Raw genomic sequence first — 27,476 nt, 5'->3', positions numbered from 1 at the left:
TGTAAAAATACAAAATTATTTTTTGTGGTTTTAATACATATTTTAATTTATTATATAATCTTGTTAGAATATTTAAATAATTCTTAAATTTTTTAATTCAAAGTTTCTTTAGATAGATATAGATAAAAAGTAGGGGAGAGGATAAATAGGAATTAGAGATAATTTAGGAGAGAATCCATGTACTAAATTAGAGATAATTTTAGAGATAAATAGGAATTAGATATAATAAAATGACATATAATAAAAAAAACATGTGTATTGTTTCAAAAATGACATTTGTTCCATTTCAAAAATTTATTTAGGTTCTGGTAAAGTGCATTGGTTGTTTAAAAAATGGCATATAATAAAAAAATAATAATAATAATGAGAAAATTTCTTCACTTGCTTATAGATATATATATAGATTTCGATCCTATCTCATATTTCTCTTTCTATATATACACCACTACAATCGATGCTCCACGGCGCATACATTTGTTCCATTTCCAGCGTTTCATTCATTCGGTCACTAATGGCCAGAGCTCTGTTCTTCTGTGTACTGTTTCTGTTTCTCTCTTCTCTTTCGGCTGCAAGGAGTCGTCTACTAGCCACGACTTCCAATGCTACCACTTATACTCGTGTGTGTGATCCTTCGAGGTTTGCTGAGTTAGGGCTCAAGTTGAAGGACTTCGGTTACTGCGATAAGTCTCTGTCCTACGATCTTAGAGCCAAAGATTTAGTGGACAGAATGACTCTCGCAGAGAAGGTCCAACAGCTCGGAGACAAGAGCACTGGGGTTTCCAGGATAGGACTACCCGAGTATGAATGGTGGTCTGAGGCGCTTCATGGCGTCTCCGATGTCGGTCCGGGCACCCACTTTGATCAGCTTGTTCCTGGTGCAACAAGCTTTCCTACCGTCATTCTTACTGCGGCATCTTTCAACCAGTCTCTCTGGAAGAAAATCGGCCAGGTGAGTTATAACCCATTTAGCATAACTCATGCTTCCTAACAATCTGAAGTTCTGAAAATTAAATAGAAAAAGTATTGCTAATTCAGTCTTGTTCATGGACGAATTCTTCTGCTTTTGCAGGTTGTCTCCACGGAAGCAAGAGCTATGTATAATCTGGGCCGTGCTGGATTGACTTATTGGAGTCCTAACATCAATGTAGTAAGAGATCCTAGATGGGGAAGAATCACAGAGACACCAGGGGAGGATCCTTACGTAGTTGGTTCTTATGCAGTAAACTATGTTAGAGGTCTGCAAGACGTCGAGGGATACGAGAACACCACCGACTTGAACTCTAGGCCTCTGAAGGTTTCTTCATGCTGTAAGCACTATGCTGCTTATGACGTCGATAACTGGCTTGGAGTTGATCGCCTGCACTTTGACGCAAGGGTATAATTTTATCACAGATCAAGCTCTAATGTCGACTTTTTTTTCATTAAATATATTATTAACCAGTTAGCATGCATTAGTTCTAAATATATCTTTTGTTTAAATTTGAAGGTGTCTGAGCAAGATATGGTGGAGTCGTTTCTCCGTCCCTTTGAGATGTGTGTCCGAGATGGAGATGTTAGCAGTGTTATGTGCTCTTACAACAGAGTTAATGGAATTCCCACTTGTGCTAACCCGCAACTTTTGAAGGAGACTGTGAGAGGAGACTGGGATCTTCATGGGTACTCATCATTATCTTCTGTTCGACAGAAACAAACTAAATTCGTTTCAGTTATAGATTAAAAAAAAAAAAAAACTAACTTCCTTCAATTTACAGATACATTGTCTCAGATTGTGATTCCATCGAAGTGATCTACGACGATCACAAATTTCTGTCTGACACACCGGAGGATGCTGTAGCGCAAGTTCTGAATGCAGGCAAGTCGTCAATTAATGGTCTCTAGCACAGCAACCAAATCTCTGTTTGTTCGTTCAGCTTTTTGTTAATGGTAATGCTATTCCAGGCTTGGATTTGGATTGTGGAGCTACCTACACTAATTATGCTGAGAACGCGACATTGCAAGGGAAAATCAGAGAGGGAGACATAGACAAGGCTCTCAAGAATCTCTACGTCGTACTCATGAGGCTGGGGTTCTTCGACGGCAGTCCTAAGTTCGAGTCACTGGGGAAGGATAACGTCTGTGCTGGTGAACACATTGAGTTAGCAGCGGAGGCAGCCAGAGAGGGGATTGTTTTGCTTAAGAATGCTGATGATACTTTGCCTTTGAATAACTCCATTAAAACACTGGCAGTGGTTGGGCCACACGCTAATGCTACAAAAGTAATGATCGGGAACTATGCAGGTAGGTTTTAATTATATTGTTCAAAACATTTATTTTTTCATCAGTAACTATTCTAATTTCCCCATTGAAATTAACTTTTTTCATGGATGAATATAGGTATTCCATGCCGTTATACTTCCCCATTGCAAGGTTTATCTAGATTTGCAGACGTGAAGTATGCAATGGGATGCAGTGATGTAGCATGTAAAAATGAGAGTTTGACTTTTGGAGCGATGAAGGCAGCAAAGAATGCAGATGCTACAGTGGTGATTGTGGGTCTAGATTTGTCAGTTGAAGCAGAGAGTTTGGATCGAGTTGATTTGCTTCTTCCTGGTTATCAAACTCAGTTGATAAACCAAGTTGCTGAAGTTTCTAAAGGACCCGTTATTCTTGTGGTCATGTCTGCCGGAGGTGTTGATATTTCTTTTGCCAAGAGCAACTCAAATATTAAAGCAATTCTCTGGGCTGGGTATCCTGGAGAGGAAGGTGGTTCAGCCATTGCAGATGTTATATTTGGAAAATACAACCCAGGTAATTAAATCATTTGGTTTGGTAAAAATTAAGTGATTTTTAGAGTATTCTCAGTTTTAATGAAATTAATTTATGTTTACAGGTGGCAAATTACCAATTACATGGTATGAAGCAGACTATGTGGACAAGCTGCCAATGACATCAATGCCATTTAGGCCAGTTGATAGTTTGGGCTTTCCTGGAAGAACATACAAGTTCTTCAATGGCTCTACAGTCTTTCCCTTTGGATATGGCTTGAGTTATACTCAGTTTACTTATAACATTGCTTCATCTAAAAGGTCTCTGGACATTAACTTGAACAAGTATCAGCATTGCCGGCCTCTATCTTATGAGGACGATGCATATAAGCCTCCATGCCCAGCAGTCTTGGTTGATGATATGGTCTGTGACAAAGAGTTGGAATTTGATTTCGAGATTGAAGTGCAGAACAGAGGAAGTATGGATGGAAATGATGTACTGATCGTATATTCCAAACCTCCAAATGGTGTAGTTGGTGCTCCTGCTAAGCAGGTAATTGGATTTGAGAGGGTGTTTGTACCCAAAGGAGAGAGCAAGAAAGTGAAGTTTACTTTTAATGCTTGCAAAAGCTTGATGCTGGTGGATAGTAACAGTTACACTCTCTTACCATCTGGGCAGCACACGATCATGGTTGGAGATGGATTGATTTCATTCCCTATGCAAGTTAACTTTCAGTTCTAGAGATGAAGCAATGTTATAGCTTTTAGTTAGTGCTCTTTCGGTATACCTACTTAAAATGTTAAATATTGAATTCAAATAGAAATTTGTTAAATGAGCCGAAATCTTATCAAACTTTATAACTTTATATAGCTTTTCTTGTGTTTCTTTTGTGGTTTAAGTTTCAACTAAGGGTGCAACTTTTTCGGGTTAGGGTTGGGAATTTGTCAAATTTTCAATAGGCCCAACCCGAAGCCGCCCGAAACAGTGTAAATTATTGACTCGGGTGAACCCGACTTGCAGCCCTAGACTTTCAACTCATGACTCAAACCTAGCCTGACCAGAGTGCTTAATTACAGATGGTCTCTATGTTAACCATAGCCACGTGGCGTTAAAACTGTTGATAACGTGGCAAATAAGTACTCCTTAGCTGCCTACTTAATTACACTGGATGTGTAAATATGATTTGCAGATAGAGTTTGAACTTTTAAATGCCATTCTGTAAAATGAACTCTTCTCTGTGGTGGCCGTTAAGTCTATCTCATACGTTTAGTTGACTTTTTTTAAGCCCGAAAAGGCAAATTTCGTAAAGCTCATGCAAGCGTTCGCAGCAGAATGATGTGCTTGGTTTGAAAACTCTCAGCTTAATTTCGGTTAAGCTGAGATCTAGAGAGAGAGAGAAAATGACACAAAGAGGAGATTTCGGTTAATTTTGTGATACAGCTTTCTTTCCAGCTTACAGCGATCTTTTGTTTGAGTCTTTCTGTAGAGACCAGTTTCCTTTACTTTTTCCTTACTATTTTCAGTCGTTTTTGGTTGCTTCTGAGAACCCAGTTATTGGTAGAGGCACTATCTTACTGAGTTCGACCTATCCAAATGGGCATATTAAAGGTACGTAACAAGATCAGAAGAAACTTGTCCTCAAAGAGCAGAGGCTGTTCCGGGCAAATGATCAAACTAGCGAACGATCCCTCACTGCAGGATTTTCAGAGGGATCAACAAAAAAGGAGAAGTAAACAAAACCTTTGTTACAGGAGTTTGTAGAAGAAAAAAGGAGGATAAAGTAAGGTTTAACCTCACAAAGGGAACAAGCCCTCCCAAACAACATAGAGGAAGGAAAGCCTTATTTACCAGCAATGTCAATTACTGGAAATCCATAGTCTTTCCATTGGATACAACTTGAGAAATACTAAGGTGGCGTTCGGTAGTGCTCGTGGATGGATCATTTCGGTCCATGCCACGTGATGAAATCATTGTTCGGTTCGCTGCGGATGGAATCGGTCCATGCTATCTCGTGGATTAGTCTTATCCACATTCTACATTTTTTCGTGGATGGAGTCGCATTTTTTTTGGATGGGGTCGGTCCACACAATTTTTCGTCAATCGCATTTTCGGTTCACGATTTATTTCACGCGCACTCTCGACGCTCTCCTCCGTCCAATCTCTTCACCGCTCCACCAAAGGTCTCCTCTGCTGTGCTCCACCGAAGTCGTTCAAGTTCTTCACCGCTCCACTGGTATGTGAATTTAAAAGAGATTTGTTAGAACTACCACTGGTTTAGCTTTGTTCGTAATGTAAATCCTTGATAGGTATTTTAGTTTGTGAACTTAAAAAGTAGTTCAGTCCTTCGTCTCTGAAGATCTGTGAACCAACCTTAAACCATATGGCCTCACCAATTTTGACGCCATTGCGTTCGAGCAGCTCAGGCACGATGCACCCCACGGTTCCCAGCATGGCCCATCTGGCGTGGATGACCTCAAGCTCACGGTTCTTGGCGAAGGTCTCTGGCTCAGCAGAGAGCCCGGCGCTGTCCCAGCAGTAGTCACCGGGGAATTCACCGGTGAGGTAGGACGGAGGCTGGCCGGAGAAAGGACCCAAGTACTTGACACGGTCATGATCATACCATGGGCTACCAGTTATGGATTGCCTGGGCCAAGACAAGGTGCTTCTCATGGTGAACCTGCCTTCGCCGGGATTCTTTGAGGTGGAGCCGGTGAGTTTCAATGCTTTTCCGGCCAAAGAAGGAGAGGAGAGAGTCATTATTACAAAGGCAGCCATGACCATGATAGAAGAGCAAGTGTGTGATGAATGAGGAGAGCTGAGAGAAGAGAAGATGTGTAGTTAGTTTATTTTCTTTCAGGCTTGTTGAATGTTGGTGGTATTGATAGCAATAGAGAAGCAAAGGTCCTTATCTTTGGAGATCCATTTCTGTCTTGTCGTTGGTTTGTACATTCTACGTATCATGATTTAGGGACACGCGTCGGCGTGGATTGAATTAATAGATGAGTCCTAGCGCTCTCTAGGCCCATCAAGAATCTACTGCATGGCTGTCAACCATTGATCATTTGCCTATACGTCTTATTTGAGTTAAGATAGCATTTGTCTTGCTAAAATTTCTGAATCAATTGTTTAAATATTATTTTTAATATTTTTGTTAATGAAATATTAACTATTTTACTTAATTTTTTATTTTTTTTATTTTTTTTAATGTTTTATCAATAAAATAATACTTTTTTAAATATGTAATGTATTTTTTATAATTTTTTTTAATTATTTTACTATTGTTTTATAAAAAATTAATATTAATTCATTGATGCATTTTTTAAAATATTTATCATACAAAATGAAAAAAGTAGATATTTATGATTAAGTGTATATATCATTCATAAAATGTACATGAGATACATGGAATCAAAAAAGCCACACTAAATGCCACTATGGGTGTGGATTGGTCCAGTCCACACAGTTTGCCCATAGTTTAGTAGCTGTGGATTATGGTGTGGTGTGGATTGGTCTCTGCCACAGGGTGTGGTGTGGACCAGTCCACACCCACCAATTTTTCATCCACACCACAGAACACCCCCTAAGTGAGCTCGAATTCTGTGGACCCTCGGATTCACGGGAAGTGTGCACATGCCAATGAAAATAGCATGTCACCTCATTAAGTTTAGGAATTTAACGAATTGCTTTGTTAAGGCTAGTCCAACAAGCCACTAAAACCGAAAAAGTGAAAAATGGCAACCTCCTTCATTAAAATTCCCCTCTCACCTTTCATAAGGGTGTCCATGGAAAACCGAAAAACTGATTAGAACTGAGAAAACTGAACTGCAAAATGTGGTTAACCGAATCAATTGGTTCGGTTTTGGTTTGGAATTTTTGAAAAACTAAAGGACCGGTTCGGTTTTCGGTTAACCTACAAAAAAACCGATGGTTAACCAAACCGACCGGTATATATTTATATGTATATTTTTAATATATGTCACATATTTTCTATGTATTATGTATAAATATATATTCATTATATATATATATATATATATATATAAATATATACTTATATATTATATTTATAATGATCTATTTATAAATATATTATATGTTTTTAAAATATTTATAATATATTATATATTATATATTATTTATAATATAATATTATACATATATTTATATAATATATACTATAAATATAAAAAACCAAAAAACCGAAGAACCAAACCAGTAAAAAACTGAAATCGACGGACTGATTAACCAGTGGTGCTGGTTCGGTTTAGGTTTGGCGAAATAAAAAAACCGGTACCACTGATTCGGTTTAAAAAAAAAAGGCCATAGTCTTTCAGCATCAAATCACAGCAACCAAGTAAGGAGACTGATGATCGGTGACTGGCGATAAAATTATCATCTTCTTCTTCTCTTCCTGTCACAGACAAAATGGAAGTATAGGATATGTAGGTAGAGAAAGAAAAATCGGAAAACAACAAAGAAGAAGACCAAAATCAACCGGAACACTCGCTCTTGCATTGTTACTGACATATTAGTTGATTTCATGCATCGTGAGATCAATGTTCGCTACTCTAGTATTTAGACTTTCAGGTAATCTTCTGCTACCAATTTCTGTGTGTCGAGATCAAATCGACTATAATCCAAACTTCATGTAATTGTGCTACCAGTGAGACCATTATTAACCGAGCAGCCCCGTTAAAGTCCTGTTAACTTACTAAGATGACATATAGATTTTTTGTTGGCAGGTGCACGCTTCCTGTGAACCGAAGGGTCCACACGATTCGCACTCGTACTAAGTTTACTTAGAACATTACATCATATTAAAGATGTCTTAACGAGAAAACATCGGCCATTCACCCACCACCTATCTAATTATAATGAATATGGTCCTATATGTTCATTAATTGGTCATTGCTCGCTCTTGCAAATAACCATGCAAGAAAGTCGGGTATGTAGCAAAGCATTCGAGTTTGACTTGGAGATTAAAGTGCAAAATATTGGAAGTAGGGATGGAAATGATACACCGATCGTATAGGGGCTATTGCTGGGTCCAAATGGGCTACAAACAATGGGAGAGGAGAGAGGACTCAAATAGAGTAATTTTAGGGCATTTGTTGTTCCTCCATTTTCTTCCTTTTGTTCTCTTTTTGGGCTGTTTAAGCTAACAATTTTTCAGAAAATGGTTTTTTTTTTTTCTTTTCAGATTTGCCTGCACCAATTTGCATTATAAGGATGCTTCCTACTTGAAAACTTGATGATGGGTTTGAGTTCATTTTGAGTTTTTGTTCAGTTTTTTCTGTGCTGCAAGTTAGAGATATCTCTTTTTGTATGTTGTTGCCAGTGGGTTGGGATTTGGGTATATATAAGCGATCCTATCCCCATGGATTGGGAATATATAAGTTGGGTTCCTCCATTAGAAACAACTACTATGGCCAAATACACATTAATGTTGTGTGGCAAAATTGTGAGTGCTTAGATGGATGGGTGGTAAAACTGGAAAAATGTTACAAATGAAATCATAATAAGGAACCTAGGAAGAATAGCTCTAACATGTCATAAATGAGAGAAAGTAAATTGAGATGATTTAGTTACGTACATAAAAAAAAAACCACCTTCAGCAGCACTAATTAGGAAAAGCGATCTATTATAAATTAAAGGGGTTAATAGATAGAACTAAGGGACTGAAAAGACTTGAATTGAAGTAATAAGAAATGATTTATGCATCATAATTTAATGACCGGATTTGACACTGAAGAACCAAAATGGCAAAACAGGATTCATGTAGACAAACCCCATGTGGCCATATAATTGGGACATGACTTAAATGATTATGATTAGAAAACTTAACTCTTCCCTTTAATTACAACCTAACCAATAGCAAATGGATGGAAATTGACAACACCAATCGATGACATGGAAAACTTGTGTAGACCTTTTTGGTAGATTCTTATCATTATTACATAAACCCCATTAAACCAACAACACATCAAGAAAAGGAAGCTTCCATGTGATGTAACTATGTCAAGAAGTAAATTCATTGTTGCTCGTATCACGGTTATGAAAATCGGACTGGACCTGACGGTTGGATGGTTGATACGGGAACCGGTCAAGCAATTGGTTCTGTTTCACTTTAAAGTCATTGATTTGGTTAGTGACCCACTGACTAGGGTAGTTGAATCGTCGACTTATTGATCCAGTCAGCAGTTTTGGCTATTTTATTTTAAATATTTTTTATTTTTTAAATAAAATTAGTCATTCATTCGGATCGGACTGTCAGACCATTTGACCCAAGAACCGGTCCCCAAAATGGTTCTATGTTCGGTCTGTTTTTAAAACCTTGGCTTGTATACTAAACACCTATTACTTGCCAAATTGAAAAATAAAAAATAAAAAGAAAAACCTATATTTGCTACTAGAGGGCCCCCATGTGATGCATGAAATTGGATTTAAAACTTATTGTTCTATGGATCTACAACCCGGGGATAGAGACGGCAATTTTCTCCATCCCCGCCAAGTACTTGGCCTTCCTGATCAGGTGGGGATGGGATGGAGATTGCCTTAGTGGGCATAGGGTGGGGATTGGATTAATAGGAATACTTGATTGGGGACGGGGAGTGAAGTCCACCCCTCGCCCCAACCCCGATTATATATATTAATTAAAAATATGTGTATATGTATTATATTAAATATATAATATTATGTATGTTATTTATAATATTTTTATATTATATTTATCAAAATATATTTAAAATATTATTTATATTTTAATTTTTTCCTTTATTTTAAATAAATACCTCTCTAGAAACAAACTTTTAATTAAAAAATTCAAGGATTTAAAACTCAAGGTCGGGATGAAGAGTATGATCCTCACCCCGAACCCACCCATTGCCATTCCTACCCTGGGGGTCATCCCCTAAACTTATAACACCCCCAAACCCATAAATATAGTTCCATTAATTATGGTAATTATAAATGTAGTATCCAATACTTATGGAAATTACTAAAATTTTTCAGTTATTTATTTGAAAATTTGGAAGTTTTAGAATTTAGGTTTCACTAAATTAACAAAATCACTAATTATTGCTCAAAAATTATAGTAAATAACAAAATTACTGAAAATATAAAAAATAAATTTATGTTTCTTGAAATTAATTTTCCACTAATAAATTACTAAACATTTCTAATTATTTTTTGATAATATCATTAAATATTAATAAATTGACCAGAATTAATGAAAATATCAATAACTACTTATTGATAAAAATTACTAATAATTTTTAATTATTAAATTTGTATTTATTAATATTTTAATTATTAATTATTATTGATTTCAATAATTAATTTTCAAAAAATTCTGAAATTAAATTACCAAAATCAATAATTTTCAAGAAGTAATTCTTAGTAATTAAAATTTTCAATTTACCAAAATTATGAAAAAATTATAGTTTAGGTGTTGATATTTACTAAATAATATTCAATAATATTAGTAATTATTGAAAATATAAAAAATATTTCACAAATTAATTTAACTACCCAAATTAATGTAGTTAATTAATTTTCCCACGTTTTTATGTTTTTATATGGTTTATAATATAGATTAAGAGGTGTTTTAGGAGTTTAGGGGAAATTTTAGAAGGGGGTTGAGCCGATTGGTAACATGAGAGAGAGAGAGAGAGAGAAACTATAGTGAAGAAGATAGGCATGCAACGTGGCAATATAGATTAAAGGTGTTTAAGGAAGAATTTTAGGTGGGAGAGAGTTTAGGAGAAATTTTAGGAGGGGGTTGGCTAAGTGATTGAGAACATGAGAGAGAGATTTGGAGTGGCACTGTGGTGTTGAAGGATTAGGAAGGGGTAAGGGAGAAAGGAGAGAAGAGAGAAAACGAGGATGGGAGAAGGAGAGGGCAGATGACGTGGACCTAATCGCTTGTAATATAGTATAGACTAGTGGGGACCCGTGCAATGCACGGACTTTGTTAAGCAAAAGTTAAACAATAGAAATACATAGGAGTATATAATCGGTTTATATTTTAACTTTGTAATAATCAATCCAATCTAACTTGACCCAAGTTGGTCGTTTTCTAGTATTTTAAATCGGCTTTGGTTTAGCAATTTTCCAACTCAACCATGTTAGCTCAGTTTTAATTTGGCCATTTGTAAACCGACCAAAACTAAAGTGACTCAACCATAGATATATATTAATATTTTATATTTTAAATATATTTTTTTAATATGAGAAAGTGGGAAATTCCTATAATTCTTAGTCCAAAATATTTTATATCATAAATAATTTTTAAATTTTTTTAATAATACTACTATAATTTATTAAATTTAAATTTAATTTTTTTAAACAAACAAACCAAACCGAAAATAAACCCAAACTGATACAACCTGAGTTGGTGGATTTTCACTAATGGTCAATCGGTTTCGGGTGACAGACTCCCAACCCAACCAGGTCGATTTGCTTGGTGAAACAACTTGCAAACCGAATTCAACCAATCCTTGAGCACTCCTAAATTCAGCTAAATTAATAGTATAACATTTAATAAATAACGATAGTTTAATCTCCAATAATTATTGAAAATTTATAGGAAAAATACACAATTATTGAAAACAAATTTATAATGAAAGTACAATAGATATCTAATAAAAATACAATAAATACTGAAAATATATTAAATAGACATTAAATAGTGTAATCTCAAATAATAGTTTAATCTCTAATAAACATTAACCAATAAATTATAAGAAAACATAATTACTAAAAATAAATTTATAACAAAAATACAATAAATACGACAAATTAAATTTCAAAAGTTAAATAATAGTTGGTTAATCTCCAATAATCATTGACAATTTATTGTTAAATAACAAAACAAAAATAAATTATAAATAATTATTGAAAATAAATTAAATATTAATTTTAGTGTATATATATATATAAATATAATGAATATACACTATTATTGTAAAATTATTACTACTAAATATTTTTTTTGAAAGTTATTTTCTAAATTAACAAATTTACCATTAATTTGTTATTTACTAATAAATATTATTACTATTATTACATAATTCACCACTAATTTTGTAAAATATTAAATTATTATTATTATGAAATCTATTATGTTTATTTTTTTACTTTTAAGATTTTTTTTTAAAATTTATTACATAATTTTGTTATTTTAGCTATTTTAAATTTAATCATGTTAAATATTTCATTATTTAAATATTTAAATAATATGTAAAATATTTAAAATTTTCATTATTTGAATTTTATTTATTTTAATGTTATTATATAATATTAAATATTTTGTTATATAATTATTTAGCTATTTTTAATGTTTGGTTATTTAAGATATTTAGTTATTGAAATATTTAAATACTGTTTATTTTTTATTTTAATTTGTTATTATTTAAAGAAAATTTAAATTGAATAATTCATAAAATTACAATTTATATTGTTACTACATAATTTCATGTTGAATTTTGTAAAAATATAGAATTATTAATAATATTCATATTATTAAACCTATTATAATTAATTTTTGTGTTTTGAATAAATATTTTAAAGTTAGTATATAATTTCGTTATAATATTTAAATAATTCTAAAATTTTTTAATTGAAACTTTTTGTAGATAGATGTACATAAAAAGTGGGGGAGAGGATAAATAGGAATTAAAGATAGTTTATGAGGGAATCTCTCTACTAAATTAGAGATAATTTAAGAGATAAATAAGAGTTAGAGATAATTTAAGAAATAAATAGGAATTAGAGACAATTTAGGAGGAAGTGGGGGAAAGTGGTGCCACTTAGCTAAACATTAGAAAAGCAAATCCCTCATTTATGGTTGTTAGAAATAGTTAGCTTATGTTATATCCTTATTAGTTTAATGGGTGATTATGTGGAATTAAAAAAATTAAAAAATCAAAAAAGTAAAAAATCAGAAGGAGGTTTGAAACAAGGAGAGGCATGATGACATGGACCATCTTGTTATATTCATGTGGCAGATGTTAAATCTGGCACTACTGTAACTTGAGATGTCACTCCATTGTGAAACTGAATTTGCTCCTCACACCAGCTTTACATCACTTTCGGTGTGCATTAGAAACATCTCCATTTGGATCATTAATAGCTAGCCATCTGGTGGTTACAACAAGGTGGAAGCCAATTTATTGGAATTTATCCTATCCGGATTCCTCACAAGCTAATTAGACAGGTGGCAACATAGGCCACCTCGGATCCCTTAATTACTGGACGCGTGTCTCAAACATTGCCTGATACAACCAACAACCACATCACTTGTGTATATTTCACTTTCATTGATCTGAAATCTGGAGTACTGTGTTCAATTTGCAGGCCCCAGTAGCTAGATCATCTTCTAACAAAACAGATATCTTAGGGTTTGAAAAGAAGAGGGTACAACTCCCTGACAAAAAGATCCCACTAATCTTATGGATGAAACATCAATCTACAACGACTTTGTAGGATTTACATCAAAAGGACTATCCTCAATCTATCTACCAATATTCTCCCGTGAATAGAGTACCAGTACTACTGCTATATTTAGTAGTAAGTACCAGGACTACTAATTGCTTCTTCGTTAAAAGATGGAAAAGCTTTCTTTATAAACAAGAAGGAAAATTTGAAGTGGGTCCTAGCTCACTCAACCATCATCTGTACACGTGTCCATTTCTGTAGCGTTCGATTATAGATTATCCACGCTGTAATTTGGGGTAGTGACACTTAATCCCTTGGCTAGCTTAAAAAAACGGTTCTCATATGACTGTTATCATATTAATATTTCTAAATCTCCAATCTACCCTTTCTTCAATTTATGGGACCATTTTCTTAGGTATTTGTATAAATCCTTCTTTTTTCTTCTTTCTCATCCAAAGTGAGTGAAAAAGATATATATAATGTGCTTTGTCCTACCCATTTTTGTTATTTTGAAATGTCATTCTTTTACGTATGCAAATTTTTAAAAGGGTGTTTTAGTAAATTAACATTTTCTGTTAATTAATCTAATTGGAAAATAGGGGGCAAAGTGTATTACTGAAAATACAAAAAATAAATAAATTTATATTTATTGAAATTAATAAATTACTGAAAATTTTTAATTATTGTTCGATAATATCATTAAATATTAATAAATTGACCAAAATTACTGAAAAATATCAATAACTACTTATTGCTTAAAATTACTGATAATTTTTTATTATTAATATTTTAATTATTTTTTTAGTAATTATTTATTTCAATAATTAATTTTCAAAAAAATTCTGAAATTAAATTACCAAAATCAGTAATTTTCAGCAAGAATTTCTTAGTAATTAAAATTTTCAATTTACCAAAATTACGAAAAATTATAGTCTAGGTGTTGATATTTACTAAATAATATTCAATAACATCAGTAATTATAGAAAATATAAAAAATATTTCATAAATTAATTTAACTACCCAAATTAATTTAATTAATTAGTTTACCCACATTTTTGGTTTTTAGATGGTTTATAATATAGATTAAGATGTGTTTTAGGAGGAATTTTAGATGTGAGAGATTGTTTAGGAGGCAAATTTGCACTTTGATTCAGTTTTGTAGGTGTTTGACAAGAATTTATTTTCTATTAAAAATAAAAGTAATTCAATCATTTTTGCATTCAATACCGGAGCAAAGTTGCATTCAGATCTTCTACTCATGACAATTCTCACTAGACACTACAATCATACATCTTGAACATCTCATTTGTCATTCATGGGGAGATGTTCTTGATGGATGGCTATAATGCCTTGTGGATATGTGTAGGTAGTGTCTTTGTGGTAGTAGATCTAAGCTGAGCATAGTTTTCTTTCATTTTGAAGCAAACTTTACACTTCAAGTTGTTAGTCAATGTAAAATTGATTGGTTCTGGTTTGAGATTTGTGTTTGCACCCATCACAACCACACATGACACTATAATGTTGTGTTTGGTAATTGGTATTATTATCATTTCAAGCTTAAATCATTTGCAGAAGTAATGGAATTTCATGTTAAAATGCCAACTTTTTTGATTGGTACTTATGATGATTGGGCATTGAATAAGTGTTTTGAGCAGTATTGCCTTGAACATTATTGTGTGTTTGGTATTGACACTATTGCCAAAGACATTTTAAATGGAATGTTTATGTTCAATGTGACACCACCCCCAATATATTAACTCTCATCTAACAACCAAAATTAAAATAAATATTTTCTGATGATTGCTCGTCCTTAAACATAGATTAACATCTAGATGCAGATCTAATGGTTATAGAAGCATAGAACCAAAAAAAAAAGATTTTTCATTTCGGAGGTAGGGTTTATGGGTATTCATGGTGTATATCTATCTTTGCTAACATGTCACCAAAATATACCTCTACACTACCATGTAGGACACCAACTAAGAGAAAGTCATTGGATTGTTTCTTCAAATGGGCAGCTGATGGAAGAAACATCAAGGTTTCCCCCAAAACACCCTAGATTACATTCCTTGTAGAAATATTTTATAACCATTTTAACTCAAAACAACCTCAAAAAACAATAAATTGACATTTTAAGCTCAAAACACCTTGGCTTTGAAGTGCTAATGTTTCAAGTGAAAACAGCCATTGTAGCAAACATAACCTAAATTTACTAGCGGAAAATCAAGCCAAGTTTACATCCTTCTATTTGAACGAATTTTTGTATTCCTATTAGTGCAAAAATAAAATGATTTTGCTCAAATATAGTATATATTTATCTATTATATAAATAACTTTTTATTAATATTTTTCAATGAAAAGTTTTTTTGTCATTAAATAAAGGTGGAAATGAAAAATTAAAAATATTTAAAAATAAAATATAAATTGAAGTTCATTGGTTACTTGTAAAATTATGTGGATTAAAGGGCCCATCCATTTTTTTTTTTGGATTTTGAGGGGTGGGGAAGTTGGTCAATGGGATTTTGGTTCCCATTGACCAAGATACCCATGTTCTTTTTTAGATTTATGTGGGGTCAATAAAGTGATACCAATCTCCTAAGTGGGTAAATAACTTTCGATGTAGAGGGAATGGGGGGAGGGGAAGTTGTCGAATGTCAACCACTTGATTGCACTCTCTCACCACTGTTTCTCTTGGTATGCCGCACATAATGAAGAAGATGATAGGGCTCTCTAAAGAGAGGGGCATTTGATGAAAATTTCAAAAAAAGTTTGGAGACAATCTTGTTCCATGAACAAAAAAAACAAGCGCTTATTCAATATGTTCTTAAAATAAGTTGGTCCAGGGTTGTTTATTTTTGTAAGCACTTATTTTCAAAATAAGTACTTATTCTGACCATTTCTTTGTCAAACATAAATAAGTATTTATTTTCCATTAATTGTGTGGTACCACCACTTATTTGAATAAGTGCTTAAAATAAGTGATACCAAAAAGGTGCAAAAAGGGCTATGGTTGAAGGGTATTTTCACCCACAAGAAGGTAAAAATGGGTTTTAAAAAAATTCACAATAAGTCATGTGGTATCACATGTGAATGGATGCAATAATGCAATAATGTGGGGTAGATTTGTTCAATTGTCAAAACACTTAGAGATACTTCTTAGGCTATGTTTGGTTTGAAGGAAAAATGTAGGGAAATTCATACAAGGTTTGTAAAGGTTTCCTTACCTTTCCTTTCCTTTACCTACTTTTTCCTTCAAACCAAATAGTCGTTTGATTGCCATGCAATTTTATATACATTAGTACAAATGTATGGAAATGAAAATGAAAAGAATGTAAATTCTTCTGCTGTGCTCGGTCGGTGATGATGCGCAATCTGAAAGCTTCTAGCTGGAAGGTTGCCTAGACGTTGTTCGCATGGCAAACTGGATCAAACTACAAAACAGAGATCAGAGAGACCGGGGTGGATGACCCAGTGAGGTCGCTCTGATGCTTAAGTTAGTATTCTTGCTATGGTTGCGAGCTAAAAGCTTGAATGCTAGATAGCTTGGGTGTAAATAATCGCACGTACTTGGGCCCTAGAGGGGTTGATGCCCTTATATAGTTGAGTTGCCGTGGGTCTCACGAAACGGTTCCGGGATCTTTGGCCTGAGTAGATGAGATACGTTTCCACTTTAGACAGGGAGTAACGTATCAGTCAATGAAGTCTATCATTACTGCCCGATCCAGGTGGGGAGAGGACAAGGCCTGCCGTTACGCGGCGTGATCCCGAGAGGTTCGAAGTCCGCTGAGAAGCTTATGGAGTCAATTACGTGTCACTTTGGTTCTTGGGCTCCGAACTGGCTTAGGTGCCGAGGTGCCTCTATACCGAGGTGGCTCAATGCTGATGTGGCTTTGTATCGATGTGACCGAACACCTGAGCTCTGAAAACTGTTGACTAGGCTCCTCTTGCTGAGTTGTCATCCTACTGGCAGATCAAATCCACGTGACCTTTACTTATTAGGTTGTGCCAAATTATCCCTCATCAATTGGTTTTCTTTTCCTCTCCGAGCCCTCAAGAGCCACTAGAGGCTTTAATTATAAAGACATACAAAGTAATATAAATGACAAGATTTTGTAGCACTCTACATCTTTGTATTTGCACTCCCTCTACACTAAGCCTTTAGGCTCCGTTTGGTTTGTGGGAAGATTTGGGTGGGATGGGATAGGAAAGTGTAAAAAATTACATTTCCATTGTTTGGTTTTATATATGGGAAAATAATAGGAAAACACTGTTACGAGGGAGAAGAGAGAAGAAGGTGAGGGAGAAGAGAGAAGAGGAAGATGGAGGGAGAGACAGAGAACTCCATGACTAAGCTCCGATCTATGTTTACGAACCCAAATCCAAGTTGTACCATGGAAAAAAACCTTCGATTTGTGTTTGCGTCGATCTGGGTTCTACCAATGGCAGAAACATCTTCAACGAGTGACAGTGGCTACCAGCAGCGTTAGTGGTGCAGCAACGGCGGGGTAGAGGATGAAGATGAAAAAACTCGAGTTTTTCCACCGGGGTCGCATGGTTTTGGTGCGACCTCGATTCCACAATTTTAGGATCTCACATCCCACTTTTTTCTCATCCCATCCCCCTATCTCCCTTTAAAACAAATGAAAAAAAAAAGAATATTTCCTTTTTTTTCATCCCCATCCCACAAACCAAACGGAGCCTTAACATCTCATGTAATTTCACCTTAAGTAAACATTCAGACAAAAATGAATCAAACTTTGCACCCAAATCATTTTATACATCGTAATTTTGCACCGGTGCAATCTGCAATTTGCAAACTGTAGTGGTAGGGCTAATCAATTTCCTTTAAGTAGTAAAGAGAATACCCAAAATAGCCCTCAGCTCAGGGGTCAGTAGTCAGTAGAGGAGCAAGGAATAAAATTTCCTCCTCACCCTCTCTCTCTCTCTCAACCTCGAGTCCTCGACTCACACGCAAATCTGAAATCTCTCGGTCTCTCCTCTCTATTTGGATCCAAACCAGCAGCAAAAGCAGCAAGGAATAAAAATCAATTAAAACCAGAAACATATAAAAATCAAATCTTTCCTTTATCTCTCGCCGAAATCAAATCAAAGTGAAATGGTAGAAGTTTTGATTTTTTAAAAGATGAAGAAACCCCAAAAGAATTCCCGTAACCTCAGAGTCAGACACAATAAAAACAACGGATTTTGATTCTGTTTTAGCTCCGCATTCCTACGGTTTCAATCCCCGGATTTCTCGATCTTTTCTTTTAGACTGATTCGATCAATCCATGAAGCTTATCCCCTGCAGAACTAGGGTTTCTTCTTCTTATACTCTTCTGCAGAACATCGTCAGCATCCAGGGCTCTTTCGATGTCATCACTCAGCAATCACCATCGAAATGGTCAGATTCCCCTGCCGTGTCCTCACCTCTCCGATTTCAAATCCAGACATGGCCACAAGCCCTTCCGAGCCCTACAGGAATGCCTACGAGTCAAGCCACTCGGCCGTGCCGCGATCCGCCGCGACCCGGACGAGGTCCCTCGCTGCGGCTCCTGCGGGGAATCGTCTCGCCCCCGCCTCTATGCATGCGTCGCTTGCGCCGCCGTTTTCTGCCACTCGCCGCCCGAGTCGTCCCATGCGGCCGCTCATGCCGAGTCGATGATACCGGGTCACGAGATTGCTGTCGACGTCGACCGCGCCGAGCTCTTCTGCTGTGCATGTCGCGACCAGGTCTACGATCGAGACTTCGATGCGGCGGTTGTTCTTGCGCAGACGGAGGCTTCAACGCTTGGCGGATCAACGATGCCCGCTGCTCCGCCGGAGAATCTGAGGAAACGGAGGAGGGTGGATTACCGGCCCTGGGCGCCTGATCCGAGAGAGCGCGTTTTGATGGGAAGGTGTTCGAGTCCGTTGCAGAGGGGAGACGGCGATCCTTCGGTGGGTTTGCCTTGGGGATTGCGGGGGCTCAACAATCTTGGCAACACTTGTTTCATGAATTCGGTCTTGCAAGCACTGCTTCATACGCCACCACTGAGGAACTATTTCTTAAGTGATCGCCATAATCGTTACGTTTGTCAGCAGAAGAACAATGTCAGTAATGTTCCTAGGAAGAATGCCATCGGACACGATAACAGTAGGAATTTGCGGTTGTGTCTGGCTTGCGACATGGATGCGATGTTCTCTGCTGTTTTTTCCGGTGATCGGGCGCCGTATAGCCCTGCGAAATTCCTATACAGGTTTGATTTGATGTCAAAGTTTTGTTCTTTAATCTCACCATCTTACCTACGCTTATTGGATTTTATATTGTTTCAGCTAGGACCTATGCATACGCCTGAATTTCATATCTTTCAGCCTTTCAGCATGACTTCTCTATCTTTCGTGTTCTCTGTTAATGTTATTGTTTTCTGATGGTGATAATGTTACTGTTAGACTAATTCTTCAATGTTGGTGGTGGCAATGCTCATATAAAATATAATTGTGTATTTTTCTTTTTTATTTCTATCCGAAGTAAATTGAGCATCAGAAGATAAGTTTGCAGTACACGTTATCTCCTACCAAACTGAAATATTGCAATTTGGTGTGCTTTTCGTTCATCCCGTCATGGTTTTGTCTCGTCATCAGTTTTCTTGATGGAAGCTTCTTTCTAAGTTGTATAATTGATTTCTTTTTGCTGCACCAGTAGATTTTCTTGAGTACCAAATCAAGTGGGTTCTACTTCTACGGATGGAATTTTGAAAGTATTGTGATAATGAAGCAGCAGTTTTTTGATTGTTGAAAACTGTGACTTTGTTGCAGTTGGTGGCAACACGCAGCAAACCTAGCAAGTTATGAACAGCAGGATGCCCATGAATTTTTCATTTCCATGCTTGATGGTATCCATGAAAATGTGGAGAAAGGCCAATGTAGGCCCCAGAGACAAGGTAAATTCCTTTGCATATTGAAGATTTATTTACATTTCCTTCCCTTTCCTTTACTTGTTTCTGTCTTTTGAGTTTTTGTCAACTATTTCTGCCTTCCTGGATGTTTAACATGCGGCATATTGGAATTTTATTAGACAGGTTCCAGCATGGACACTATCCATATGATGATATCACCAAAATAGAAAGTTATATGAAATGGGTGTTTTATGCCTTGTAGTTTATATATCCAATCAATCTTATGGTGTGGGACTCCCCACATGTACACCATATATGGGGTGCTTTTACTGTCCTACTACTTGATTGATACAATTTATTTTTCTCAAAGCTATTTGTTTATTCAGCTCTTGATGTTGTATGCTGCACTTCTTCTGTAAAAGGCATGTTATATACAATGTACATAGTGATGCTTTTTAGGTACAGTAGAGGGTCATGTAGATTTGTTTTTCTTAGATATTCTCTGACCCTTTTGAATTTAGTAGCATTTTATCATTTTAAATTTGATTTATGAAGTTTACTGTGTAACATGGGGCTCATACTATCAGGGGATCACACTTTTTGATTGGGGAAAGGTATCGGAGGTTGTGAAATTTAGTAAGGATATTGTTTTTAAATACATTTTTTTATTGAGTATGACCTAATGGAGCAAATTCATTAGGGTAAATTACATGGAACCCCCCTGTACTATGGGGTCAGTGACAAAGACCCCCCCTGCACTTTTTTTGCGACAAAGGCCCCCCTGAACTTTTACATGTGACAGATGCCCCCTCGGCTGTTAAATCAGGTAACGTAAGGTGTTAAATTACCAAAATACCCTTTAAACTTTTTAAATTTTCTTTTGTTGCCATTCTCTCTTAAAATCTAACTGGCCCAAAAGTAACTTTAATCGTAACGATCCGTTCACCACAGCCACAAGTTCTTGTGATATTTAGGGGATGAAGGTTTTTGTGGGTGTGGTCGTATTGCCCAGATCTGCAAGTTCATAGGTAACGTCAGTATTATGCAAGGCACCATCACTGTCTTCTAGCTAGGAAGCCTGTTTATGTGAACACAAAGCAGTATCATGGAATTCTGAGATGAAGACAATCACGTGCTAAGATTGAGCTGGAAAAGAAACCAATAAAAGTTAGGAGGCCTTGTCTTCATGAATCTCAGCACCAACATGCAACCAGAATTAGGGTTGTTATTTAAACATAAGGTCTCGTGTCCGATCTCTTTGCTGAAGGCAAGACAGCCTATGCTACCATGGTCTGATCTCTTTGTCATTGGTTTCATCTTTGCTCAAGGCCAGAATAGTTTGATTTAGTTTGTTCTCACTTCCTTAATCAACTGATACTACTCAAAACTTTCTGCTTATGTTCTATCTTTTCATCACTTCTTTCCCTTGGGACTGAACAAGATCAGTTCATCATGACAATCATGCTGAACTGAACCACCCATTCTTCAAGAATTGTACACTTGCTTAGTGAGTTGTGAAGAACGAATTAACTGCTCAAGCCTTCTATTAAGACTTATTGATGTTGATTGCCAAATATACTCAGTTCTTCTTTATGCAATGATTTGATTGCAGTTCCAGAACACGGGGAATGAAAGTAGTGAATAGAGTTGCTCTGGAAGGCAAAACCAGGAGGATTTCAATCACCGAGAAGGCTTCTTCAATCTCAGCAGTGGAGGTTCTAGTGGTGATGGATTTTCCAGCACGATTGTCCAGCACAACCTTAACATGAACCGAAAGACAAAATCTTGGCCTCCTTGAGGTGTTGAAAAACCAGTTGGCATTCCTGGAGAACTTGGGTGAGAGAAGAGACTGGAGAGATGAAGATGACAGAGAGTGGATTATCTTGGATAGGAATGAGATGTAAGAGAGCTTCTGCTTGTTGTTCTTCAACTTTGCCATCACAGCCATCAGAGGGATCCCCTTCAGAAGCTCTCTGTTAGTGTTCTTCATTTTCTTTCTCTGTACTCTAGAGTTGAGACCATAGAGAGAGAAGAGGGTAGTTTGAGCAAAGTAAATGGGATGAAGATAATAACAGAAAAAGAGAAAAAGCTAAAATAAAGAAGGGTAGTTTAGGCATTTAGAAAACTTTAAACAGTAAAATCAGAATCTTTTTCGAAGTTAACTGACGGAACACTAACAGAGGGGGGTCTTTGACTAATGGCCAAAGTTAGGGGGGGCTTTGTTGCAAAAAAAAAGTGCAGGGGGGTCTGTCACTGACCCCATAGTACAGGGGGGTCCGTGTAGAACACTAGAATAGATTGACTAAAAGAAACCAGACTGTAATGAGATTCTGATCTTGCCAATCCAAGGTTGTTAGGGTTAAATTGCCCACAAGGAGAAGCCGAGTTATAGATGCTTATGGTGTTTGGCACATAATTTACATGCGCTTTATATAAAAGCAGATTAGATCTCAACAGATAAAGATGGTAGATCTATCAGAGAAAAAATTAAATGTTCCTGAGGGACAGGCCTAAGATATCTTGGTTACCCTCTTTAATGAGATGGTAAAATTGAATTTTGATGACCGTAGCCTGGGAAACCAAGGGCCATTAGGAGTAGGAGGTGTTTTCAGAAATCATGAGGGGGAGGCCATTTTAGCTTATTCTGGCTCAATAGGTACTGGAAATTCCATGGGGGCTGAATTGCTAGCATTCATCTTCATCCAAGGCTGAGGATGGCAAAAGTGGTTATAGATTGGCTAAAAGGAGGAATGGTAGGAGCATTGCAGTTTAGACATCAAACTAGAGAACAGCCAATAACATTGTTGATTCCTTAGCTCTAGGAAATAGACAAACAATAACTTGGGAGGTCTCCCCTGGGTTGAAAAGTGTTGCATGCAATGTTCAACTCCCCATGGAACAAGGGAACAGCATGGGCTACGTGTTTGTACATAAAGATGGGTTATATTGCTTGTATAGTTTGATGTATATATTGTAATACCAATAAAGCATGTTCAGTTAGAGATGAAGAAATAAATACTCTTAATGAGGATTTGAAGTCCTCCCACCTATATTTTTAAATTATTCATTGTGGTACACAAAATAGTTAAGACAAGAGATAACAGCAATATTCAACTGCAGGGAGGGTCAGTCTATCTAGTTTCTGGCCTTAGGGCATTGACAAGTTTTCTTCAACTTCATGGTCTAATTTCATTGGGAAGGTTTGGGAGTTGGGATGACACCTTCTTCCCTCCAGTGAGTACACTTCTCCTTGGTCTAAATTTTTCCATCATAATATTTTCTTGTTGCTTCTGATTTGGATGTGCTTCACATGGTGGGTTCCTTAGAGGGTCTTATTTTGGTGAAGATAATGAGCAGATCCCTGTGTTCTAGAATGTGGTGATACTGCTGCTTGAAATCAAGGGGTGCCATGTCTTTGCTCCATTATTTGATGATATAAGTTGGAATTGGGAACAACTAGCCAAAAGTTCTGCAGTCAGAAGCAAGTCTTTGGTGGATTGGAAGCCTCCTGATGTAGGCTTCATTAAATTCAATTTTGATGGCAGTAGTTTGGGCAACCCGGGGCCATCTGGAATAGGGGGAGTCTTTAGAAATGCTGAGGGCCAGATTGTAGCTCTATTTTCTGGTCCTATAGGGATGGGAGATTCAGTTAATGCAGAACTCCAAGCTGTGATACAAGGAGCAGAAATTGCAAAAGAGTTGGCGGTGGAGCATCATTTAATGATTGATGGTGACTCCAAATTGGTTATTGGATGGCTAAAAGAACCGGAGATGGCAGCCTGGCCTTACTGGGGGACTTTGAGAAGATTTAAGTGGCTAACATCAAATATTCAGTCACAGTTCAATAGGAAAGAAGATCGGCAAATGGGTTGGCAGATTTCCTAGCCAAACAAGGAGTACATAGGAATCAGCTCTTTTGGGCTCAATTGTAAGCTTTATGATGTAGTTTGGAGGCTGCACCTCGTGCTTCTTTGTGGGGAGTTGTATCATGTATGATGTATACTTGTTTTTATTCTAATTAATAAAATTATCATTATCTATCAAAAAAATGTCTTTGCTCCATTATTGATAATTGGCTTTAAATTTTCAAACATTGAAAACAAGCAGTGAGGTATCTTATTGTTGGATCCTATCAATATTACATATCACAATGTGAAGAGGGAAGAGTTTCTAGTTAAGATTGACTGAAAAATAACAATCCTAAAATGACCTAGGACTTCTGTTTACTAAATTGTCTACCTCCATTTCATAGACGTGACTGGTTTGCTCAATTTAAAGTGAAATTCAGTTATCTTACATAGTAACATGTTGTAGCTATCATTCAACTTAGTTTCTATTCAGAGTGCAGGACATCCCAGGGGGTGGGGAGAAGAGAAAAATCTAATACAAAGAGTCTTTTGTTTTATGTTTATAATATGTGGTGTTCACCTTGATTTGTTCTAGAAGTTGTGTACATATTGACACTTCCAGTAGAAGTAAAATTCAGTATAGCTGTGTGCACATTTCCTAAAGGGGATCGTGAGGTAGAATTTAATCTACACATGGTTTTATTGTCTACCAGTTTTCCTCACTTTCTTATAGTCTTTCAAGGTGGTGATTTGTGGTTCCATCCATTAACAGAACACTTTGACAAACTACTTGAAATAAGCCACTTATTTCTTCTGAGCTTATGTTTTCTCACATACCATTACATATTTTGACACTCTTCTTTGGTTGTCTGCACAGGCAGTGGAGACTGTTGTATTGCTCATAGAGTATTCTCCGGTATCTTGAGATCTGATGTCACTTGTACTGCATGTGGTTTTACATCTACAACTTATGACCCATGTGTAGACATCTCATTGGATTTAGAACCCAACCAAGGGAATTCTGCAAAGATGGTCTCTACGAAGTCGCATCATGCTTGCAATGGTGAGCCAGATTCCATGATTTCAAGCCAAAGCTGTGGAATATCTACTCTCATGGGGTGCTTAGATCGCTTTACAAGGCCTGAGAAACTAGGCTCAGACCAGAAATTCTTCTGCCAACAGTGTCAGGTTAGGCAGGAATCTCTGAAACAGATGTCTATAAGAAAGCTTCCACTAGTTTCGTGTTTCCACATCAAAAGGTTTGAGCATTCGTCAACTCGAAATATGTCGAGGAAGGTTGACCGCTATTTACAGTTCCCATTTTCCTTGGACATGGCACCTTACCTCTCTTCTTCCATCTTAAGGAGTAGGTTTGGAAATCGAATTTTTGCATTTGATGGAGATGAGCCTGATGCTACCAGTGAGTTATCTTCAGAGTTTGAGTTGTTTGCAGTTGTGACTCACACGGGTAAACTTGATGCTGGTCATTATGTGACTTACCTACGGTTAAGTAATCAATGGTACAAGTGTGATGATGCGTGGGTCACTCAAGTTAGTGACAATATTGTGAGAGCTGCACAAGGATACATGATGTTCTACGTGCAGAAGATGCTTTACTATAAAGCAAGTGAAAAAGTTGTTGGTTGATGATACTTGAGAAAACAGAAATTTGGTGAATAAATAGCTTCTTGTTCTAAAGAGTTGGAATTTTCAAATACAGCTGGAAACTTGTATCTTTCGCTTCTCATCAAAGAGAATTTTGTGGCCAGCATTTTATTACACCAAACCAATACCACATTAGTTTCTGATTCTATTGGGTTGCTGACCATCATAGCCAAAGCAGCAAGTATCTCTGTGAGCTCTCTGCTAATAATATCTTTGAGAGTAAATTTGTAATTCTCATTTGGGGAGTAAAGCGAGCCTGAATTTTTGAGGCATTCTCTGGCAGTTGGAAATTTTATTCCATGAAGGTATGGGTTTCATTGATTTTTTTTTTCTACATATTCAAGTGTTGTAGCTGGGTTGATTCTTTTTTTTCTTCTCATGGATCCTCTCAGGTGACAATGCTTGGGGGGGTAGTTCACTGGTGTACTAATTCTTTTCCATTTTTACATTCTCAAAGAATTCTGTCTTCTAACCTGAATGAAATTGATGTTTAGTTTCCCACATTAACCTGAATCAACAGCAGTGTAGCATTCATTCATGTTTCTTGGTGGTATGGTAGTGAAAGATTGTTGGTTAATTCATGTTTTTCATTAATTTTTCTTCCAAAAAAGTTTCATGGGTCTGCAGTCTAGACCTTGTAATTGGTGGCTTCCTATCCCAACCTACAGGAGGCCATTATATTATTAATCTCCTTTAGCCATAGAAATATGGAGGGAACAATGGCTGATTCTGAAGAGAACAAAGCAAGAACCCCCATGACCCAAAACCTAAAACAGATTTATAAGCATTGCTATGCATATTAATCCTAAACTAAAATTATCTTCCTTGCAGGATCTGTAATTACTGCCAGGTTGAATTGTGTGCCAACCAAGTGTCCCATAGCTACGGACAAATCAACAGTATCACGAGATATCTGGATTTGTTTCAAAATATTAATACAAATTATCTAACTTGGAAAGAATGGCTGCTCGAGTTGCAAATAGAGCGGGAGCCATCCTTGTGTTTGTCTCTAAGTAAGGTTTATGTTCTTTCCAAGTAACTTCTCATTTATGGCATTCCAATTCCAAGGTCAGCAACCCAGCAGGCCAGCACCCAGAATACTTTCTCATCCAGAATCCTCCTGTCTCAAATGTACATGTACAGTTTTCAAGGTTTCTCTTTGGTCACAAGAAAGAGTAACCTAATTTAAGAGGCCCAAGGTGATGGTGCTACATGTGACAAATGTATCTTTATTATTTGCATGAAAGCACTGTTATTGGCTCATAAATCAAAACCTGGACTTAAAATACAAGTTCCCAATTCATTTTTGAAGGTCTATGTTAGATTTCCCCCCCCAAAGGATGATAAGGCACTGGTTTTCAAGCTAGTTTCTTAAACAAATATACTTGCAAGCGTGCTCAACCAATTTACTTTGTGTAAGAATTTTCCAAGTTTAAACCATGCCCTGTACACTGGATTTTTAGACAGAAAAAAGGTTTAAATTCTCATCCATGGTCTTGTCGTTCCATAATTCTATTCATTGGCCAGGTGATTCTGTTGAATGATCATTTATTTGGTGCTCTTATAAAAGAAAGGGTTGTTCTTAGCCCAAAAGGTTGAACCTTGCTGGGATTTCTATGAGAGAACAATTTTCCCTTCTAGGATTGGACTAGAATAATCATCATATCCTGTTCTAGAGATTGGGTAAAATGTTACTTCATTTGGATGCTACAAATGCACCTCCCAAAGTGGTGTAACAAGTCTAAGAATGGCGTAGCCCAAATTGTTGGAATTTGATCCTAGGCAATTGATGTTGATTTTATGCATTTCAAATCTCCAGTTGAATGGAACAATTAACCACTCAAAAAGTTTGTGTGTTTGTTGGGAAAACTTGGAGAAAAAAGAAAGAAGAGTCTCCTTTCAGCCT

General features: G+C 36.3%; 3 protein-coding genes and 1 long non-coding RNA gene across 6 annotated transcripts; 3 read left to right on the top strand and 1 right to left on the bottom strand.

Moving 5' to 3' along the window:
- Nucleotides 1-610: 610 nt before the first annotated feature.
- LOC104592640 (putative beta-D-xylosidase 5) lies at nucleotides 611-3,486 on the top strand. Its single transcript, XM_010252077.2, has 7 exons — nucleotides 611-949; nucleotides 1,070-1,375; nucleotides 1,487-1,656; nucleotides 1,752-1,852; nucleotides 1,939-2,277; nucleotides 2,374-2,787; nucleotides 2,870-3,486. The coding sequence occupies exons 1-7, from the start codon at nucleotides 728-730 to the stop codon at nucleotides 3,484-3,486; spliced, it is 2,169 nt and encodes a 722-aa protein (XP_010250379.2). The 5' UTR covers nucleotides 611-727.
- Nucleotides 3,487-4,837: 1,351 nt separating this feature from the next.
- On the bottom strand, nucleotides 4,838-5,526 carry LOC104592529 (chlorophyll a-b binding protein, chloroplastic-like). Its single transcript, XM_010251947.2, has 2 exons — nucleotides 5,116-5,526; nucleotides 4,838-4,975 (listed from the first exon to the last, which is right to left on the bottom strand). The coding sequence occupies exons 1-2, from the start codon at nucleotides 5,524-5,526 to the stop codon at nucleotides 4,871-4,873; spliced, it is 516 nt and encodes a 171-aa protein (XP_010250249.1). The 3' UTR covers nucleotides 4,838-4,870.
- LOC148789652 (uncharacterized) lies at nucleotides 4,840-5,667 on the top strand. Of its 2 annotated transcripts, none has more exons than XR_016079628.1 (2): nucleotides 4,840-4,978; nucleotides 5,164-5,667. It is a non-coding gene; the product is annotated as an uncharacterized LOC148789652 (long non-coding RNA). The 2 variants fall into 2 exon arrangements; XR_016079629.1 differs by having other exon boundaries at nucleotides 4,851-4,978; nucleotides 5,052-5,667.
- Nucleotides 5,668-18,064: 12,397 nt separating this feature from the next.
- LOC104592528 (ubiquitin C-terminal hydrolase 22-like) lies at nucleotides 18,065-27,061 on the top strand. 2 transcript variants are annotated; one of them, XR_734420.3, is made up of 4 exons: nucleotides 18,065-19,418; nucleotides 19,978-20,102; nucleotides 24,783-25,875; nucleotides 26,402-27,061. XR_734420.3 is itself a non-coding variant. In XM_010251946.3 (3 exons), exons 1-3 carry the CDS (start codon nucleotides 18,553-18,555, stop codon nucleotides 25,550-25,552), a joined length of 1,761 nt encoding a protein of 586 aa, XP_010250248.1. In that variant the 5' UTR covers nucleotides 18,065-18,552; the 3' UTR covers nucleotides 25,553-26,147. The 2 variants fall into 2 exon arrangements, 1 of the variants encoding a protein (XP_010250248.1); XM_010251946.3 differs by lacking the exon at nucleotides 26,402-27,061 and having other exon boundaries at nucleotides 24,783-26,147.
- The last annotated feature ends 415 nt before the right edge of the window (nucleotides 27,062-27,476 follow it).

The sequence above is a fragment of the Nelumbo nucifera genome, chromosome 8, assembly GCF_055504915.1.
Source record: "Nelumbo nucifera cultivar China Antique chromosome 8, China Antique-T2T, whole genome shotgun sequence".
Taxonomy (NCBI): domain Eukaryota; kingdom Viridiplantae; phylum Streptophyta; class Magnoliopsida; order Proteales; family Nelumbonaceae; genus Nelumbo; species Nelumbo nucifera.
The sequence above is the reverse complement of the archived record's forward strand: the minus strand, read 5'-3'. Positions and strand labels throughout refer to the sequence as shown.